At 41.5% G+C, this 22,798-nt stretch overlaps 1 protein-coding gene across 4 annotated transcripts in view; it reads left to right on the forward strand.

Moving 5' to 3' along the window:
* sorcs2 (sortilin-related VPS10 domain containing receptor 2) overlaps positions 1-22,798 on the forward strand; it is a 627,727-nt gene that overhangs the window by 532,669 nt on the left and 72,260 nt on the right. For all 4 annotated transcript variants that reach the window (XM_087978909.1, XM_043698404.2, XM_043698411.2 and 1 more), the window contains exons 12-14: positions 4,376-4,452; positions 8,283-8,374; positions 16,090-16,197. In XM_087978909.1, coding sequence (XP_087835035.1) covers positions 4,376-4,452; positions 8,283-8,374; positions 16,090-16,197 — 277 coding nt within the window. The remainder of the gene's footprint in view (positions 1-4,375; positions 4,453-8,282; positions 8,375-16,089; positions 16,198-22,798) is intronic.

Raw genomic sequence — 22,798 nt, forward strand, 5'->3', positions numbered from 1 at the left:
AATTTTAGTTTTCAGTTTTGTGAAAGTCTGACTTAATTCTTTAAAGGTCAAAAAGTAATTTTGAGCTGAGAATTCAAAACAGCATTTACAAGAATTCATATGATTTTGACTAAATTACCCTACAAACCATATGAGGAAATAATTACTCAGGAGCTTGTTGAATTATGTTTTATCGCATCCAGTAAGAGAGAGAGAGAGAAGTCTGAAATGGGTTACTTCAGAAATAAGAGGTCTACAATAGTAAAGGTATTGCTATTAGCAGTCTGCAGACTGCCAGGATTAAGTTTTGAGGTTCGAGATAATAGAAAGAAAGCTCCAAAAGGTTGAAGGTGTCAAAGAGGGTAACACTGTTGGAGACAAGTTTGAAGAACTCAATTTACATAACAGTTCTGAGCTGAGTTAACAGCATGTTTAAGAGCCTCAGGGAGAGATATTAACAAAAAAAAAGTTCCTATGAAGAAAAATTGAGTAAAGTGGGCCTGTATTCTCCAGAGTATCGAAGAATGAGAGGTGATCTCACTTAAACATACAAAATGCTTAGGGGATAGATAGGATTGATGCAAGTAAGATATTTTCTCTGTCTGCAGAGTCTAGAACCAGAGGTGCACTGTTTAAAAATAAAGGTATGTCACTTGGGTGTGTGATGAGAAGAATTTTTTTTAACTCAGATGGTTGAGAAACCTTAGCATTCTCTACCACAGAGAACTATACAAGCCCAGTCTTGTTTAATATAGATATTGTTAGATTTTTGATGACCAATGGCATGAATGAGTGATGGGGTGGCGGAAGGCATTAAAGTTTTCAATCTGGCATGATCATCGAATGGTGGGGCAGGATCAGTGGGATAATTAGCCTACTCCTGTTCTTATGTTACAAAGAAAATGGCGCTTATTGAATACACAATGCGTTGTCAAAAGGAAACCGATTACAGTTGTGCCATTTGAGTAAGCAGATTTAATGTGGAAACAGGGCTGATTCTAACTGAGGATTGAGTGTCTATGGGGTTACTGCTGGGGAGGAGGCATGAGCCTTTCTTCTTGGTGCTCATAATGAGATTGTTCCAATTGTTTCTGTACAGTGAAATATAATTGGCACTTTTATTTTGTAATATACATTTATATTATTTTGTTAAAGGTACATTGGCAGTCTCTTGTGAATGCATTCAGTGACTGACTTCCAGAGGGAACAAAAATAAATAAACATAAGATCTCTCAAGCCAGACTTCGCTCTGATTTCATTATTACCATCAGCTAAGATCATAACAATGAGTACACGGTTTTTGTAGAACTGTTAAACAATAGACCTGTTAGCAGATTTCCCATAGAAGGAAAAGTGGCAGCATGAATACAAAATTGGCTAAGGGACAGAAAGCAGAGAATAGTGATAAATGGTTATTGTTCCGATTTGGGAAAAACATATAGTGGTTTTGTCCTGATCTCTTTTGTGATGTATATTATTGACCTTGACATTGTCGCTCTATTCAAAACATTAACTCTGTTTTCTCTCAACAGATACTGCCAATCCTGCTGAGTGTCTCCAGCTATTTCTGTTTTTTTTTGTCGGTTTCAGATTCCCAGCGCCTCTCGTTCTTTGTTTTATCATGTTGGATGATCTGAATGTTAGCATGCATCTAATCTAATCTAATCTGTTGATTCCTGTTGGGGGAGTGCTGAGCATTTGGTGCATGTGAGAATGGTAGTGTGTTGGGTTAGAGATAGCCTTGAACACACAAGTGAGGTTTTGACTTGTCCTGGCACTGTCACAGATCTTCTGATTCACTGTCCCTGCCTTGGTTTCAATGGTTAATTGCTAACTTCCCCTTCACAGTTTGTGCCCAGTGAGACTCCTTCTTTCCATCTTCTGGACTAAGGTCTCCACACTGCAACAGAACGTTGTGACAGTCTCTACTCCTCAAGGGCTGCAGCAGTTCAAGAAGGTGGCTTATCACCACCTTCTCAAGGATAACTAAGCATGAGCAATTAATGGTGGTCCAGCCAGCAAAGCCCTTGTCCCATGAAATAATAATAAAAGAACCTAGAAAACCTTACTCTATAACTATTGTGACACTAGACAGTTCCCCCAGCTGCTACATTCTTAATGTACTTTGTGTTTATCAATGGGCAGGCTACAGCACTGAAAATGCGTGGGTACAGTGGGTACATTTGCCCTGAGTGCCCCATAATGCCCTGGGAAATTCATGCATGGGTAAATTGATCAGAGAAAAGTGTCCCCCTCCCCCAGAAAGGATGTGGTCAGGAGTTGCTCCAATTATAGGTTGCTTCTCTCCTGTGCTATGATTATGATCTCTGCCTCCAGCCAATTCATGGGATGTGTGTGTTGCTGGCTGGGCCAGTTTTTATTCCCATCCCTAATTACACTGGAGAAGGTGGTAGTAAGCTGCCTCCTTGAACTGCCGATACGTTCACTAGAGAGAAAGAAGTAATCACTGATTGGAGGACTAGCAGACAGCTAGGTAAATAAGTATTGGCAGTGAGGGAGTTGCCAGGGATGTGCCTGCCTAGAGTCAAGGTCCAGGAATAGCATGAGAGCCCAGGACCGAAGCTCGGGAGGGGATTAGTTGGGAGGTCTGAAAGCAGGGTCCAAGGCGGTTAAGCAGAGCCTAAGTGTGAGAGCTTCCTTTTTGTTTACTGAGAACAAGAGAGAGAACCTGGAGTTGATTTTTTTTAATGGTAAGTTAGCTGTTTTTCAGCTGCAGGTTGATGGGGGTAAAGAACACAGCTGCAAGGAAGATGAGGGGAGTCAGGTAGGCTGCACAGTGGGTGTGGGAGATAAGATTTACAGCAGGGTGGGAAGAATGGAAATGGAAAGCCACAGTGCAAGTCGGGGTGGACATGGAGGTTGCAAAGAGTAGGTGGAATAGACTGGGAGGTTGCAAGGGGTTTGGAGGTGGAGAGAACAGCAAGAAGATTTATTGGAGGCAAGTGAGGATGTGCAACAGGCATGGTGGAGGCAGGATAGCTGCCTTGGGATGGGGACGAGAAGGGAGACTGCAAGCCAGGGGATGACAGGGATAGCTGCATGAGGTGGGAGAGAAGAAATTGCAACAAAGACAGAACAGTTTTAAATCTGTCAATGAATGAACAATCAAATGGGGACAAGGAAACTTTTGAAAGCACTGAAGTAATGAAGTACTTGAATATGAATCTCTAGCTGACAGCCATATATATTCAGGAGTTTTGTATAAAGAAAATGTAATAGGTGTTGTTGTAATGAACACTCTCCATTTTAAATTTAAACCTGGAATTGACTTTTGAGATGCAGTACAAATGATAGTAACTGGATGATTAAAGTATTCTAGCTTTATGAATATACAGTAAAAATACATTATCTGTGACCTCACCAATATGTGCTAAGGGTGATGTGTAGATGTATGTCAACTTTCTGAAAAAAAGTTTTTGTTAATTTGAGCCAGTGATCCTGTGCCAATTTAAATACTGTAGTGCCTAGGATGTCATTGCTTTCTTTGATGTGTTGTGGTTTTAAGCTTAGTGGAGAGTCAATGATTATTGAGGATACTGATGAATTCTTATTCTGCTTCTATGGCTATACTCTATAAATCAACACAAATGCAGTAGGTAATGTCACTATGGACTGCACCACCTAATAGATGAGTGAGTGAGAGTGAAAAAGGTAGCTCTGAATACCAAAAACTGAAAGTCAAAAGGTAGTCCTCAAGAAAATCTCTAGAGGAGCTCTTGAAAAAGAATATTTACTTCTCTGTTAGTGCAGGCTAGGGCTCCTTGCTCAGTATACAGTCAGTCAACAGCACATTGAGCTGTATACTACAATCGTTAGGCTGTCATGCAGCAATGATAGGATTCCTACCTCTGAGTCAGGGAACCTGGGTGCAAGTCCCATCTGCTCCAGATATGCATAATAACATCTCTGTACAGATTAATTCGAAATTATCTGCCAGACATGAGCAAACAGCACACAGAGAATTGCCTGATGGTCTTTGAATTGCATCAGAACTCCCTGAAGTGACAGTGGAAAGGGTAAGATTTTCCTCCTGGTTCTCTGGCAGACTGTCAGGATTACCACCACCACTGTTAAATTCAGCCTGTACTTTGATTCCATCATTGTTAGTGGATTTATACACCGGTTGAATAGGTAGGTAATCCAACCAATTTCGATTAGCAGTAGTTCTCAAAATCAAAACACTTCATATTTTCTTTGCTGAGAAGATGAATGAAGTGTGAGTGTTCTTTAAAAATGATTTCATTAAAAAACATGGTGCTCATGCCAGTGGGAAAGTATGAAAATAATACCTCAATGCATTTGCATGTTTCTAGTAAGCAGTATATACACATGTGCTGAAAACGTTGTTGTAAAAGAATGACTTCTTGTCTCTTAGGAAATTTAGGAGCCCAGCTGGTTGAGTACAAGGAAGATATGTACGTAACCTCTGACTGTGGCAATACATGGAGGCAGGCAAGTAAACTGAACCCAACACTTTATGCTGTGGCTTATTTGTTGATGCACTGACTACTTTGTATCAAGTGTTGTGCAACTCTCCTTCTGTCTCCTGTGTCGATTCTCATTCTGTAAAGAGTGCTTCATTTAAACCAAATTGCAATTCCAATGAAATGTATAAATCCAAATTTCCCATTGTATTTAATGTTCTTGCATCTTTGTTTATCATTCAGTGTATGTTTGTCATAAATCTTTTATCCATGTCTGGAAATATTTCTTTTAAAAAGCTAGCACTCGTATATGTGGTTCAGGAGGCTACCAGCTAGGCATTAGCTACTGCAAACCATATGCATATGAAAAATAAAATGAGGCTAATTAGCATATGGGAGCAATTGCTGTTTTTTTTAAAGATTGCCTATAGGGAGCTAATTTGAAGGGTGATTGGTTGTTTGGTCATGAATACTCCAGTATCACATTGCACATGAATTCCTCTCTGTTTTCAATTTGATAATACATCCGACAGCTACTATACTCAATGCAGGGAAAAAGAGAGAAATTCTGCGGATAGAGAGAGAGTTTATACCACACCTTGAAAAGCATATCCTGTGTGATCTTAGCTTGCCACCTGTCTCTCGTGGTTGGTAGCCATGAAGCTTTGAAGTCATTCTTATTTTGGGAGAAAAATTTCAACCGTTTTAAAATTCCTTTTTGATTGTTTCACAGAAGCAGGCATTTTCCTTTCCGTATATCTCAACTTGGAGAGGTTCATGGGATAGAAGTTTCCTAAAATTTCATTTCCCAATACGGAGATCAGATAAAACGACAAATGTCTGTGTTTGTAGGTTTGTTGGCAAGAACAGAGACAAAAGAATTTTGAACAGCCTTGTATGATTAGACAAAATGTGGATTTTTAAACCTATTTTAGAGACTTTAGAAGATAAATTAAATCAAGGTGACTATTCTTATCATATTTCTGAATAAAAGACCTGAAATATTAACTGCTTTTCTGTCCATAGATGCTGCCAGACCTACTGAGAATTTTCTGTTTTTATTTCAGAGTTATTATTGACCATTCATAAAATGGTTGCTATTAACAGAGAGTGGGCAAAAATCCCTTTTGCTCAAAATGTTAATTTAACTTGTGCTTTGCCTTCACATTGACAATTATAAATAACAATAGTAAGGTCCTTTCTAATGCATTTTCTTGGAAATGGTTTTAAGATTGTGTTATAAATGATATTCAGTTCTCAATAATAAAAGTAGTTCCATTGCAGTCAGGAAATAAACAAAAGTAAATGTCTCGGTCTCCGATGGACACCTCATTATGTTCAGTCAGCTTTAAAGTTTGCTTTTCCTTTCAACTCATAATTAGCTCTTAATTTATAAAGGTTTGGCTATGTCACATTAGGGAAACTAATGACCTATGCCCAGAGTAGTTGCATTATTGCAATTCCCCAAGCAGTGAGCTCATCACCTCTGCTAGGCCTTCTGTTCCAAACAAAATATTTCACCACAGCAAGGGAAGAGAGAATTTGAAGGATGAATCAAACTGGATCACTTTCAGGAACTTTGTGGTGGGTGGTTGAAAAATTACATTAACAAAGCAAGTCATATATGTTTGGTGATACTGTTGGAGAAGGAAACATGATACAAGTTGGCCAAATAAAAGCCCATAGTAATCAAACAGTTTTAAAGGATCAGAAATTCCATTCCCATTTCACCCTAGGTGCTAGGCTGCGTCGACCGATCTGTTTGAAAGATAATTTATTTTGTTTTGAAGTATATCAAGCCTGCAGTTAATTTTTATCACATGGATTTAATGCCAGTTTTACTGACACCAGCTGTTTCTCAGGTAGGAATTTAAGTTATGTCAGTAAAAGTAAAATATTGCAGATGCTAGATAGCTGAAATAAAAAAGTAAGATGTTTCAGAACAGGATATTCTGAAAGGAGATGTTGAGCTGCCAGAGGTGTGGTCCATATCAGTGCCAACGACATAGGCAGGAAGGGAGATGAGGTTCTCCACAGGGAATTTAGAGAGTTAAGCAGAAAGTTGAAAAGCTGTAATCTCACAATTACTCCCTGTGCCATATGCTAGTGAGACCAGAAATAGGAAGATAAAAGGGTGGAGGAGTTGCTGATTAAGGAGAATGTCACAGCTGCACTAGGAGAAGACACCTGGAAGGGTCTAGCCAGCAAGTTCATATGGGTAGAGCTCAGAATAAGACTAGTGCAATCACTGTGATGGGATTATACCATAGGCCTCCCAATAGCCAGTGCAAAATAGAAGAACACATATGTAAGCAAATCATGGAAGGATTGGGTTGTTGTAGTGGGTGATTTTAACTTTCCCAAGAGTGACTGGGAGTCCCTGATTGCCAGGGGCTTAGAAGGTGCAGATTTTGTTAGGTCCATCCAGGAGCGTTTCTTGAAATATGTCTTGAAATATGAAATATGTTGATAATCAAACTAAGGAAGGCGCCCCACTAGAACTTGTACTGGAGAATGAGCTGGCCAGGTAGTTGAAATTTCACTGGGGGAGCATGAACTTTGCTAAAGCTTTTGACTAGGTCCCTCATGGTAGGCTGGTTCAGACGATTAAACCACATTTGATCTATGGTGGGTTGGTAAGTTGGATACAAAAATGGCTTTGTCATAGAAGGCAGTTGGAGGGGTGTTTTTTTCTGACCGGACGTCTGTGACCAGTGGTGTTCTGCAAGGATGAGTGCTGGGGCCTGTCTTGTTTATAATATTTATAAATGATTTACATGAAAATATAAATGGTCTGATTAGTAAATTTACAAATAACATGAAACCTGGGGGAGTTGTGGATAGTGAGGAAGGTTGTCAAAGATACAGGTAAGTTGGAAAGTTGGGCAAAGAAATGGCAAATATATTTTGATCTGGACATGTTTGGTGTGATGCATTTTGGAAGGCCATATGAAAAAGGAATGTATACTACCCTTAGGAACATTGATATACAGAGGGATCTTGGGGTACAAGTCCATAGCTCCCTGAAAGTGGCAATGCAAGTGGATAATGTGGTAAAGAAGGCAAAGAGCATGCTTGCTTTCAGTCAGGGCATTTAGTATAAAAGTTGATAAGTCGTGTAACAGCTACACAAATCTTTAGTTAGGCCACGTTTGGAACATTGTGTGCAGTTTGGGAGACACACTATAGGAAGGATGTGAAGGCTTTAGAGAAAGTCCAAAAGAGGGTTACCAACCTGTTGCTTGGATTGGAGTATATGAGCTATATGGAGAGGTTGGACAAACTTGGATGGATTTTGCTGGAGTGTCAGATGCTGAGGGCAACCTGAGAAAAGTATACAAAATTATGAGAAGCATGAATAAGGTGGGCAGCCAGTCTTTTTACCAGCGTAGCACTGTCAAATAGTACAGGTCGTAGATTTCAGATTAGGGAGGAAGGTTTAAAGGCGGTGTGCAATGGAATTCTTTTACATACAGATGGCAGGTGCCTGGCGTGCACTGCCTGGATAGGTGGTAGACACAGATACGATAGCAATGTCTGAGAGGCAATTAGACAGACACATAATCAAACAGAGAGTAGAGGGATGTGAATCATGTGTAACTAGATGGCATTAGTTTAGAGAGGCATCATGGTAGCTGCAGGTATGGTGGGCTGAAGGGCCTCATCCTGTGTTATACTGTCCTATGTCCTAACTATTTTGAAAAAGAGTCATGGGACTTGAAGTGTTAACTCTGTTTCTCTCTCCTCAGATATGGCCAGACCTGCTGAGTTTCACCAGCGTTCTCTGTTTTTAGTTTAAATTGTGTGAGGCTCAAGAAGCATCCCAATGTCCTGACATTTTCTTGTTATTTCCTTCAGGTATTTGAGGAAGAACATCATATCCTTTACCTTGATCATGGTGGTGTTATTGTAGCTATCAAGGATACCTCAATTCCTCTGAAGATATTAAAGTAAGAAGTTGTAGATTTGAGTCCAGTCATGATTTAAATATCAATAACTTAACATGCTTTCAGTTTTGTTTATTTACAATTTTGTTTTGGAATTGTATGTAATTTAAGAGGAGGCCTAATTCATAAACAGACTAAAATCACATTCAACAAATGCTTAGGCCATTCTAGTTAATATTGTTTATTTCATAAAGGTAGGAAATAGTTCAGCAACTGTTTATGTCAACATTGGGTGTTCGTTGCTTCCTAGAGAGTATTTTGACAATAGTTCACACAAAATTTAAAGTAGTGGGGATTTCAGCTAAAATGGGCCCACATAAAGTGCTGACTGGCTGAGGGATAAGAACCCACAATTATTTTCTAGAGAATTCTGGTTAGGAGAGATACTTGAGCAGAGTGCCCAATGTTATGACCTTTATTGTTTAAAGTTTACATTAACTTAAGCTCAGAAGCTTAATGCAAGTCATAAACTTCACAGATGCTAAAATTGAGGGGCTTTTACACTTTAACAGGTTGCTTGGGAACCTACAATGGGTGAATAATTGCAGGTGAATTTTAACATCGATGAGTATATAAGACTGAAAATTTGAATAATGCATAACTAATTGATGAATGGTAATCAAGTAGCTAAGGGTTAAGTTCAAAGACTTTAGTGGATTAGAAGCTCAAAATCTCTCTTAGCCAGGAGAGCAGTCAGCAGATCGGCAAGGAAATGTGTCAGTGACAGAGAGAGGGGATTTATTTGGAGAGCAGGGTCTGGTACCACACTTACCTGGGAGAGTGTGTGGATCTGCAGGGAAATGTGCCAGCTACAGGGAGGAGAAGCAGAGGTTGGGGCTTAGAGCCTACAGTTCTCTGGGACAGAGAGAAAGAGAGAGAGCAAACCTGTAAGGAAACAGATGGACAACACAAAGAGGATAGTAACAGAGACCTGTTGCAACTAATACAGTTCCAGACCACCAGGTTTGAACAATAGAGTCAAATTGTGCTAATGTGTATCAAAGTGGGAAGATTGTGAGAATTAACACATGGCTAGAAATATAATGCAGGAGGAAAGGCTTTAAATTTCTGCTTCCTCGGGCAAGGCAAAGGACAGAGGGGTCTGCCTCTTGATCAACACCTCTTAGTGCTCGGATGTGACAACCCTGCTCCCGGACCTAGAATATCTAATGTTGAAGGGCTGACCCTATTACTTGCCAAAGGAGTTCACCACCTCTATCCTGACATCAGTTTACATCCCATCCCATGTCAAAGAGAAGAGCGCTTTTGATGAAATATACAATGCTACAAATAGTCTTGAGCTGAAAATGTGTTGCTGGAAAAGCGCAGCAGGTCAGGCAGCATCCAGGGAACAGGAGGATCGACGTTTTGGGCATAAGCCCTTCTTCAGGAATCCTGAAGAAGGGCTTATGCCCGAAACGTCGATTCTCCTGTTCCCTGGATGCTGCCTGACCTGCTGCGCTTTTCCAGCAACACATTTTCAGCTCTGATCTCCAGCATCTGCAGACCTCACTTTCTCCCCTACAAATAGCCTTGAGACGGAATACTTCGAGAGCTTGTTCATCATAGCCAATGACTTCAACCAGGCTAACCTCAAGAGTGTGCTATCAAAATACCATCAAACATCTCCTATTCCACCAGAGGCCCACATACTCTTGACTGTTGCTACACAACCATCAAAGATGCCTACTGCTCCATTCCCCCGTCCGCACTTTGGTAAATCACACCACAATGCTGTGCTCCATCTTCCAGCTTACAATCAATAACTGAAGCGTGAGGATCTGGTACAGAAAGTCATACATTGCTGGTCTGAGGTAACAGATGAGCTCCTATGTGACTGCATGGAGTTGATGGACTGGTCCATATTCAAGAACTCAGATGCCAATCTAAATGAATATGCCGCTACCACTACCAATTTCATCAATAAATGTGTCAACTGCATGTCAAAGAAGTTAATCCAAATGCTCCCTAGCTAGAAACCATTGATGAACCACTCGCTCCTGATGTCCAGGTCTGAGGCATTCAAGTCGGGTGACCTTGACCTATACAGACAATCTAGGTGCGGTCTTCACAAAGTCATCAGCAGTGTCAAGAGACTTTACCAGACTAAATTAAAGTCCAAGATTAACGAAATGAACACACATTGACTGTAGCAAGGCTTACACAATATAACGGGCTACAAAGTGAATTCAAGTAGAATCACTGACGACAATGTCCACCTCTCCCAGGGATTCAATATACTCTGCGCTTGTTTTGAATAGAAGGTCTGTGAAATGATGCTACCTGTGTGACAGCCTCAGGTCCACCTGTACACTCAGTCACCATCACAGACATCCAATCGGCCTTCTTGAGAGTGAACCCACGGAAAGCAACTGGTCCAAATTGAGTCATTGGCCGTACACTCAAATCCTGCACAAACCAGCTGGTGGGAGTATTTGCAGACATCTTTAACCTCTCTTTACTCCAATGCAAGTTCCCACCTACTTCAAGAAGACCACTACCTTCTCAGTGCCAAATAAAAATCAGGCAACGTGCCTAATGACTACCATCCAGTGGTTCTCACATCCATCATCATGACGTGCTTCGAGAAGTTAGCAATGGCACACATCAACTCCAGCCTCCTACATTGCCTAGATCCAATACAATTTGCCTACTGTTGCAATAGGTCCGTCACAGATGTGATATCCCTGACCCTACACTCAGGGATAGGGATATCTGGAACAAGGACATTTACATCGGATTCCTATTTATTGGCTTCAGCTCCACCTTCCCATGGCTAATCCACCATAATTCCAATCAAACTCGTCTCCAAACTCCAAGACCTAGGACTCTGCTCCCTCTTCTGCAAGTGAATCCTCAACTTCCTGACCCACAGACTGCAATCAATAAGCATAGGCGATAACAGCTTATCCACCAGTACTGAGGATTATTGTTTCAAATTTATATTAACCTAAGCTCAGAAGCTTAATGTAAGTGAAACAATAATCCTCAGTACTGGTGCTCCGTAAGGCTGTGTATTCAGTCCCTTATTACATTCCTCACGCAGTCATGGCTGTGTGGCCAAATTCAATTGTAACTCCATTTACAAATTGGCTGATGACACCACCGTCGTGGATCAGATGTCAACCACAATGAGACAGAATACAGGAAAGAGAGAGTTTAGTGGCATGGTGTAAAGACAACAGTCTCTCCCTCAGTGTCAGCAAACGGAAGACGCTGGTCATTCACCTCCGGAAACGGAGTGGAGGATGCGCCCCATCTGTGTCAGTGGTGCTGAGGTGGAGGTGGTCGACAGCTTCTCGGTGTAAATATCACCAGCGATCTATCCTGGTCCATCCGCAGTCAAGAAAGCATACTAATGCCTCTCTTTCCTCAGAAGGCTAAGGAAATTTGGCATGTTCAGAATGACACTTAACCAATTTTTGTAGATGCACCATAGAAAGATCCTACCTGGATGCATCACAACATGGTGTGGCAACTGCTCTGTTCAAGAACACAAGAAACTACAGAGAGCCATGAACACAACCCAGTCCATCATGAAAACCAGCCTTCCATCTGTCTACACTTCCTGCTGCTTCAGGAAAGCAGCTGACATAATCAAAGTTCCCCCCAGTTATATTCTTTTCCATCCTCTTCCATCGGGCAGAAGATAGAAAAGTTTGAAAACATATACCATCAGCTTCAAGAACAACTTCTTCCCCATTATTACCAGATTATGAATGGACCTATCATATTAGAGTTGGTCTTTCTCTGCACCTTTTCTGTAGCTGTAGCACTGTATTCTACATTCTATTATCCTGATGTACTTATGCAAGATATGATTTGTCTGGATAGCACACAAAACAAGACTTTTCACTATATCTCAGGACATGTGACAATAATAAATCAAGTCAAATCAGAGATCTGTATTGGAAAGAAGGGTTGCACCATAGTAGGACTGTGACTCACATGCTCGCTTGGAGATCATAGAATCCCTACAATGTGGAAGTAGGCCATTTGGCTCATCAAGTCCACATTGACCCTCTGACCTATCCTATCCCTGTAACCTGCATTTCCCATGGCCGAATCCTCGAACCTGCACAATCCTGGACAATAAGGGCAATTTAGCATGGCCAATCCACCTAACCTGCACATCTTTAGACTGTGGGAGGAAATTAGAGCATCTCTAGGAAACCCACGCAGATATGGAGAAAGTGCAGACTCCACGCAGACAGTTGCCCAAGGGTGGAAATGAACCCAGGTCCCTAGTGCTGTGAGGCAGTAGTGCTAACCGATGAGCCACCACACTGCCCAAGATCTTCTAGTGCTTTTGGGAATGACTGAATCCAGTTTATCAAGGGGATGGGAAGTTTAGCTGACATTGAATAAAATAAAGTTATTTTTAGGAAGTATAATAAATGTAAATGAAAATGAAAAGCAGCAGAAACAAGCCTTCATTCAACCAAAGTACAGACTAGTGTTTAAAAAGCACAATTAAAATCATTCTACCTAAATCCATGTGGCATCTGCAGAAAAAAGTGAATTGATTGCACTAAAAGTTAGTAAGGTTCATTTGCCATTATGGAGACTTAACTGTAGGGTGACCAAGCTTGGGACCTATATATTAAAGGACATATAACATTTAGAAAGGATAGGCAAAAATAGTTATTTTGGTACTCTACAATTTGAGTATTGCTGAAAAAAGACTAATCTTGCCGTCATCAGGATAATATGCAAGAATCTAGATTAGAGTGGTGCTGGAAAAGCACAGCAGGTCAGGCAGCATCCAAGGAGCAGGAAAATCGACGTTTCGGGCAAAAGCCTTTCATCAGTCGATTTTCTTGCTCCTCGGATGCTGCCTGACCTGCTGTGCTTTTCCAGCACCACTATAATCTAGACTCTGGTTTCCAGCATCTGCAGTCCTTGTTTTTACCTAATATGCAAGGGGAAAACAGCATACAAGGATAGTGTTGATCGGTTGGCACATGGACTCTGTTTGATAGAGGTGTTACAAGAATGCAGCATTAATAGGTATTGAATGCATTCTGAGATTTGTTCTCCATTAGCCTTAGTGAGATGCTTGTGCAGTAGCAGAGTTAGAGTGAGTGCTGGCTTTGAGTGTGAGGTAGCAGAGAAAGAGAGGATGGTCACACTTGCCGTTGATGGGTACAGAAGGTCATTGACTTTGTTGAGGCATTGCTTGGTATTCCTTTTGACGTGGGATACAACATGAACTTGTGCTGCAATTTCTGATTGAGTTGGTTGGGTCTGCTATTGGAGCTTGCTTTGACAGGCAGCAAGAGAAAGGACTGCCCCATCTACTCCTTCACCTTCAACCTGTCCACCAACACCTTTCAATCCCTGGCCTGGGAGCATGGAGCTAGCTTGACTTTTGTCTGTGAAGTGCCAGTGTGATGGATTATTCCTGGACTCCCGTGTCAGAGGTAGTGTGCAGCCCTGCTTTAAATACAGTGCCAGAGGCATGTAAACTAGAAAATCCAATTCACTTGCCCCTAATTCTCCAAGAGACATCTTCAGCACCTCGTTCACATAATTAATGAGGTGAAAAGTGGAAGATGGCTTGGGAAACTTTGTCTGGAACTACAGTGAACCACCACCATGAAACTCTCTTTCCTTCACACTTCAACTGCAGATGTGAACATTTAGCCCAAAAACTGATATTTGTACAGTCCTTTGAATATAATAAGGCAAAGTGCTACATTGAAGCATTATAAAACAATGTTTGGAACCAAGTGACATAAGTCGAGCAGATGACCCAAATCTTGGCCAATGAGAATGGTTCTAGATAAGCTCATAAAGGAAGAAAGAGAGATAGACAGGTGAAGATGTTTATGGAGGGCCTAAGCAGCTCAAGGTAAAGCTGTCAATGATGGGGTACTTAATAGGGGATTCAAGGAACAAGTGGAGCCAGAAGAGATTGTAGAAATCATGAAATTCAAGGGCCTGGAGGATTGCAAAATAAAGGGCAAGAATAAGAGAGCAAGCCCTGAAACTTAGAGGGAACTTAAAAATACTTTAGGACTGTGAATGTGAAAGTAGATGGTATCAATGTAGGTGGTGAACCTTAGTTGTATAAGCTGATTGAAGACAGTACTTAATTGAAGGAATGTATTATTATGACACGGGGTAAACCCCTCTGCTAATTTAAACCTGACACAGAGAGAAGCTCACCTTGCACCATAATCTGTTACATTTCGAGAGGCAAAGAACTATCTCAGAGGTCACTATTTAAAGTAAAAAAATAACAATTTTATTCTTTAAGTCCAAAAGAGAACGTTAAAACAACAACTATTTGCAACTCCTTTCTCTTAAACCTATCTTTTACTTCCCACTCTACAATACTGGTCCTATTAAAACCTCCAATTAAGATTTACCAAATAAAAATCACATATCAAAACAAGCCAGCTTTGTTGATTCTCCTTTGTATATTTTCCTCTGTATTTTCCTGGGTCGTCTCTTCTTCAGTCTTCTATTACACAACTTTTCTTATGGACAGGTACCTTTTCAGAGAGCTATTCAGCTAGCAGTCTGTACTTATTGGTGCTCTTTTTAGTTCTCCCCCAAACTGTTCAAATATCTGGTTTTATACCCCACAATGTTGAATCATTTCATTGGTTTTATATCATCCTAAACAGTAAAATTCAAATTTGGTTGGATTTTGGTATCTGGGGCATAACTTAAACTGGTCGAATTTGAATTTGTTTTTGTTCCTTGGCAACGTAACTCCAGCTATTTGTTTCAACCAAATGTTTAATTTTTAAATTGTTCAACGCACCCTTTGCTTTCAATCAGTCCTTGCTAGCTTCCTCTCTCTCTCTTCAAGGTACAGTACACACCTACACCTTCATGACAATATGGTATTATGGCATGTGATATTTCCTACATTCTGGGACTCTTTAATACTCTTTAGAACTCACATTATACTGGGAGTAATATTCTAACACTGTTCTTCGCAAGGTCTTGGCCCAATAATCCTAGATGCACATGATGTTCTAATATGACACAGGCACATGCTTCATTTAACTAAATAACCTGACCACAGACTGAGTCTGCAAACTCCGGTGGAATCTGGCTGTCTTGGCCAGCAAATTTCCCAGACCATTGCAATGAGACATTGGAGTGGGAATTCAGTATCTAGCTCAATGGATCATTATAGCCTTTTTATCTATTCTCAATCTTCCTATTCCTATTTAGACATAAATATTCATATAGCCACACGCATATATGTTATTTACTATCAATTCTATTGAGCCCCAAAGGCTTTGATGATGCTAAATACTCATCAAGTAAATTTGAATTGAAGTGAAAGAGAATGAGCAGTTTATCACACCAATGAAAAATAATAATTGGTATTGGAGTAACAGCATGGCCACAGTAAATGAAATGTGGTGATTGTGACCAGAGAATGAGTTATGTTTGCTAAATTATAATGGAAACGTTGTTCTTGTGAATGGGACACTAAATTAGAATAGCTAAATGTTTGCAAATAATATTGTTTAATTTTAAAGCAGGCCAAACAGTAGTTTAAACATGTACTGAATATATTTTCCAAAGTCACCAATATTGAAGCTTTTCTTTTCACTTGCAAGAATAAGTTTTTAATTGTAATTTGCATATTGGAAAATATTGTGAGATCATGTGATGCATTGCAGTTGGTAATATTATTACCCATGTATGAGTTGAATTGCTGAAGTGCTTTTTGTTGATTTTTCACCTAGATTCAGTGTTGATGAAGGATATACTTGGACGACGCATAATTTCACAAGCACTTCTGTCTTTGTAGATGGGCTACTTAGTGAACCAGGAGATGAAACACTGGTTATGACGTGAGTAATCTCAACAGATAATACACACGTTCTTCCCAAGCAAATCCTGATGTGGATGTTAGCAGTGTGATCTGCAAATCTCTGCTTTGGTATAAGAGAGGTTAGCTCTTCGATTATTCAATATGCTGGAAATTTGAAAGTAATTTGTCACCATAGTCTGTGCTTATAATGTTTGAGAGACAAACTCAATTTTATTCAATTATGGGGAGAATAGCAATGATAGATTGCAACAATGTACATTGATAGAAGATGATTGCTGAGCTGGAATACTCGTTGTTGATGTGTTGAACATCAATCACAATATATGTGGTACCCTTGGACTCTATACTGAATTCAATGCTGGAAAGCTGTAATCAAATTTCATTTTCAAAAACAAAGACATGCATTCCAATGGTTTAGATCAGATTAGATTCCATACAGTATGGAAACAGGCCCTTCGGCCCAACAAGTCCACACTGACCCTCCAAAGAATAACCCACCAGACCCATTCCCAATATTTACCTCTGACTAATGCACCTAATAACATGGGCAATTTAGCATGGCCAATTCACCTAACCTGCACATTTTTGGATTGTGGGAGGAAATCGGAGCACCCAGAGAAAACCCACACAGCCACGAGGAGAATGTGCAAACTCCACACAGACAATCGCCCAAGGCTGGAATCGAGCCTGGGTCGATTATAAAACTTATAAAAATTTCATGTAGTTATGACAATTTCCTAAAGCTAATTTAATCTGCTTTCTGTTCGGTCTGCTGATAAAATATTGTTTTCTTTGGTCCTGTGAAAATCCATGAAATGGTGAAACATGGAATTCCATAAGGTATTCAAGGAATATAGGCAGCTCAGAAACAAAACTGTTCTGTGTTTTAAACAGATACCTGGTAGATTTCCTATACTCACGACACTTCCCTTATGTTTTAGGCAAATGGGGTCAAGAAAGAGACAAAATTCTCACGAGAAATTTTTATTAATATACCCCTAGTATAACCCATTATGTGCAATATTCATGAGACAAATACTCATCACCAAAAACACAGAACTCTTTGGGCTTCTTGAGCTGTGACCTCAATATTACTTTTGCTGTCCCATTGCAAGACGAGGTAGCATTCCTACATGGTTAGTCAGTCAAGGCAGATGTGAGATTATTATAAAAGTTACTTCCCCGTCAATATTCAAGCTCATTCATGTCATAAAGAGAATTTTTAACACTCTAAATCGAAAGAGTTGTGGTTAGTGGACAGTTGATTTTTGGATCCTTGCTATAACCTCACTTCAATGTGCCCAACCTTTGAAATTAAAACAAGCATAGCTGAGTGTATGCAAGTGACCTGCTGTCTGTGATTAGGAATTTACAAGTACCGATGGGCAGGTAGTCATCGCTGCAATTAATATTTGTATTAAGTGTTAATTAGGTCTCTGTAAAATGAATGTCATTAACTTCTAAATTTAAAATTTCCAGCATGGTCTCCCGGAGATCAAAGAACTGACCAGCAAATAAGCGATTTCAAGTTCATTTCATAGGGGAGGATTGTTTGTTATTTGTTCTTGAGATGTGAATATCACTAGCAAGGCTAGCATTTATTGACCACCTCTAATGGCCCTTAAGAAGACACCTTCTTGAACCCCTAGAGTCCATCTGGCATAGATACATCCACTAAGCTGTTGTTAGGAATTTCCAAGATTTTGAGGCTGCAATAATGATAGAGTAGAGATTACTGGCTGAACTTTACTGGACATCAACCAAGTATCAACTTTGATGATTTTTCATGAAGGGTTTATTCGTGAGACCTGCATGACTCCCTGCTTATATCTTCCCTCTCAGTAAAGGCAGAGATACTTGCCACAGCTAGGATCTCCCAGGATTCCACTTTTAAAGCACAGCTATTCACAAAGTCCAGTGCTGTCAGCTAGGAAGTGCCCTGCACTGTGCACAGAGTGGAGAAGAATGAAAAACAAACCCTTCTGAGGGCTCATAGGTAGCATGGCTGAATATTTGATGGCAAATACAACTGTGCATTCATAAACTTATTGCTATTTAAAAACCAAACTCTCGTTTTTGGAATCATGCCATCTTAGAATGCTGTCTAAGGGAGTGTCACGCTTTCCTGAACTCCCAGCATAGCATAATGTCTTTTCATTGTTCATATGGCACCATCTGATACTGGGAAAACCTTCAAATGGTTGAAAACATTCACTTTTATTCTGCAACAGTAAATGAGAGGAAACAACAAACAAAAAAAAGCTGCACTTGCTTCTGGGAACTGACATTCAGGCACCATAAAATTTACATCTATGACTGATTGCTACACCAATGTTCCCTCTAAGGTGCATGACTAGAAAGCTCCATGCAAGCTAAGCAGCATGCTGGCACACTGACCTCCAGCTCCAGGCACCATTGCTGCACAAAGGTCTCGGAGTTTCGCGGAGTGGAAAACAAAATACAGGGAACATCGCACTGCACCCAACTCACATCTGTTGGAACGAGGTGTCAGCACTCCGTCATGCAGAAAGTGATGGTCCTCTTGGTCAATATCTTTATCTTCTTCTTGCTGTTCTCTCAACTCTTCAGTATCCACCATATCCTTTCTTTGCCTACTGCAGTTGTGTAGAGCGCAGCATGTTGCAACATGATTAAACAGCAGCCTCTGTCTCGAATGTACCACAAGGAGCTGCAGACCACTCCAAGCATCAGAGCCTCAATGCCAGAAGGCCTCTTGTCTCCATCATGCTCTGGTTGAAGAATAATTTGCATTGTATCTACACTCTGCTTCAATCAAGAGATTAGGCTGGTTGTGTAGGGTAGCTCTTATCTCCCAGTAACTGTCCTTGTAAAGCATTTGGCCATTGACACTGTAGCATACTTCTCCATCCAGCAGGACGTGAAGGATTCATCAAGGAGAGCTGTGGAATACCTCAGCGTGGACCTTGATATTGGGAGCTTCTTCCAATAAATGCAGTATAAGCTGTGTCATGCCCAACCCCAAAGTATCCACCCCCAAACTCTCCACATCACCCGAGAAAGGTAACATTATATACAACAACATATGGCCAAAGTGAGGATTTCAGTTCTGTGCCTTTGTACGGTCTGTAAGATCTTGGATTGTCTTTGAGAATAGTGGCGCAGGTAACACTATTAAGGTCAATGTGATTTGTTCTACTTCATAGCGATGGCTATTTTTTATCTGCAATGATCTATGATATGGTAAGATTCTGATGACCAGGAATTGTATCCCCCGTGGTTGGATACTGTGGATTTCACATGCAGGGTACTCTGATGACAGATGTCTTCATCATGTCCTGTGTAAGTGCTGGGCGAATGTGATTGCCCCTTGGAAGGCCTCTCATCACTCACAAATACAGACTGCAACCAGACAGAGAGAAAAGAGTCACTTACCCCACTAACTCTGGATGTGATTGCAACCTTTTTCAATTTCCAGAACAGGTTTACAATCTGCACGCATTTGGGAGGTAACTAGTGGGCCTCACCATGCCTCCATGTTCCATCATCCTTCCATGTTGAGCCCATTAGGACTGAGCTTCCACACATTCCCGCAAACCTGACATCATCCCCCATGTGTTCTGTTCTGAAGAAGGGACACTGGATTCAAAATATTAACTCTGTTTCTCCCTCCACAGATGTTGCCAGACCTACTGAGTTTCTCTAGCATTTTCTACTTTTGTTTCTGAGCTTTCACATGTTTCCACAAACTTTACCATCTCCCAACATTATCTGCAGAGCCCTTGCCCTCCAGCTGAGTCATGGTCATTATAATACTGCACTGTTTCACTTTCAAAGTCAGGGTGGTTGTGACCTTGAATGCTCCCACGATATTTACATACTCTAATGCATGATTGTCTCCCTTCCATTAAACTGAGCACCCCTGTCCAACGTTTGCAATGTTTATCCCATCTGCATCCAAGCATGCTACCAACAACCTCTCCTTTGAATCCTCTCCCCTTTCTTGAGACCAACGGGATAGCCTTAGGCACTGCGTGGGCCCCAGCTATGTCTGTCTCTTTTTGTAAGATATGTGGAACAGTCCTTCTTCTGCAGTTACACTGGCACCACCCCCATCTTTTCACCTGCTATATTGATGACTGAATCGGCGCCATCCCATGCTCACTAACACCTTCCACCCTGACCTTAAGTTCACCTGGACCATCTCAGACACCTCACTCCCCTTCCTCAACCTCTCCATCTCCACCTCTGGCGATTGACTCAACATGGACATTTATTTCAAACCAGCGACTCCCTCAGCCACCTGGACTATGCCTCCTCCCACTCCATGTCCTGTAAACATGCTAACCTTTACTTTCAATTCCTCTGCCTCTGCCACATCTGCTCCCAGGAGGAACAATTCCACTCCAGAACATCCCAGATGGCCTCCTATTTCAAGGACTGCAATTTCCCCTCCCACATGATCAACAATACCCTCCAGTGCATCTCCTCCACTTCCCGCACCTTCGCCCTTGAACTCCACCCCTCCAATTGCAACAAGGTCCTCACCTTCCACCTCACTAATCTCTGGATACAGCGCAGTATCCTCTGCCATTTCCGCCACCTACAGTCAGATTCCACCACCAGATATATATTTCCAATCCCACCCCTTTCAGCATTCTGCAGAGACCATTCCCTCCACGACACCCTCATTAGGTCCATGGCCCCCACCAACCCACAATCCACACCCAGTATCTTCCTTTGCCAACGCAAGAGGTGTAAAACCTGCGCCCACACCTACCCCCTCATCTCTGTCCAAGGCCCCAAAGGATTTTTTCACACATGGCAGAGATTTTCCTGCACATCCAAACACCACATCCACTGTGTCCATTGCTCTCAGTGTGGTCTCCACTACATCGGGGAGACAGAATACTAATTCACGGAACAGTTCAGGGAACATCTCTGGGACACAAAAACCAAACAACCGCACCGCCCACTTCAACTCCCCCTCTGCACTAACGACATGCAAGTCCTGGGTCACCTCGACCACCAGATCCAAGCCATTTGACGCCTGGAGGAAGAACGTCTCATCTTCCTCCTTGGGACCCTTCAATCACATGGTGTCATAGTCATAGAGATGTACAGCATGGAAACAGACCCTTCAGTCCAACTCGTCCATGCCAACCAGATATCCCAACCCAATCTAGTCCCACCTGCCAGCACCCGGCCTATATCCCTCCAAACCCTTCCTATTCATATACCCATCCAAATGCCTCTTAAATGTTGCAACATTTATCAGCCTCCACCACTTTCTCTGGCAGCTCATTCCATACATGTACCACCTCTGTGTGAAAAAGTTGCCTTTAGGTCTCTTATATCTTTCCTCTCTCACCCTAAACCTATGCCCTCTAGTTCTGGACTCTCCAACCCCAGGGAAAAGACTTTGTCTGTTTATCCTATCCATGCCCCTCATAATTTTGTAAACCTCTATCAGGTCACCCCTCAGCCTCTGACACTCCAGGGAAAACAGCCCCAGCCTGCTCAGCCTCTCTCTATAGCTCAAATCCTCCAACCCTGGCAACAGCCTTGTAAATCTTTTCTGAACCCTTTCAAGTGTCACAACATCTTTCCGATGGGAAGGAGACCAGAATTGCACACAATATTCCAACAGTGGCCTAACCAATGTCCTGTAAAGCCGCAACATGACCTCCCAACTCATGTACTCAATAGTCAGACCAATAAACAAATCCTATCTACCTGCGACTCCACTTTCAAGGAGCTATGAACCTGCACTCCAAGGTCTCTTTGTTCAGCAACACTCCTTAGGACCTTATACGTATACGTCCTGCTAAGATTTGCTTTCCCAAAATGCAGCACCTCGCATTTATTTGAATTCTCTGCCCACGTTCTCATCTGGTCAAGACCCTGTTGTAATCTGAGGTAACCCTCGTCGCTGTCCACTATACCTCCAATTTTGGTATCATCTGCAAACTTACTAACTGTACCTCTTATGCTCGCATCCAAATCATTTATGGAAACGACAAAATGTAGTGGACATAGCACCGATCCTTGTGGTACTCCACTAGTCACAGGCCTCCAGTCTGAAAAACAACCCTCCACCACCACCATCTGTCTTCTACCTTTAAGCCAGTTCTGTATCCAAATGGTGAGTTCTCCCTGTATTCCGTGAGATCTAACCTTGCTAATCAATCTCCCATGGGGAATCTTGTCGAACGCCTTACTGAAATCCATATAGATTACATCTACCGCTCTGCCCTCATCAATCCTCTTTTGTTACTTCCTCAAAAAACTCAATCAAATTTGTGAACATGACTTCACATGCAGAAAGCCATGTTGACTATCCCTAACCGGTCCTTGCCTTTCCAAATGCATGTACATCCTGTCCCTCAGGATTCCCTCCAACAACTTGCCCACCACCAAGGTCAGGCTCATCGTTCCTGGCTTGTCTTTACCACCCTTCTTAAACAGTGGCACCATGTTTGCCAACCTCCAGTCTTCCGGCACCTTACCTGTGACTATTGATGATACAAATGTCTCAGCAAGAGACCCAGCAATCACTTCTCTAGCTTCCCACAGAGTTCTTGGGTACACCTGATCAGATCCTTGAGATTTATCCACTTTTAACTGTTTCAAGACATCCA

The sequence above is a fragment of the Chiloscyllium plagiosum genome, unplaced genomic scaffold (assembly GCF_037043375.1).
Source record: "Chiloscyllium plagiosum isolate Xiang-an unplaced genomic scaffold, Cpla_swu_hap1 HiC_scaffold_1, whole genome shotgun sequence".
NCBI lineage: Eukaryota > Metazoa > Chordata > Chondrichthyes > Orectolobiformes > Hemiscylliidae > Chiloscyllium > Chiloscyllium plagiosum.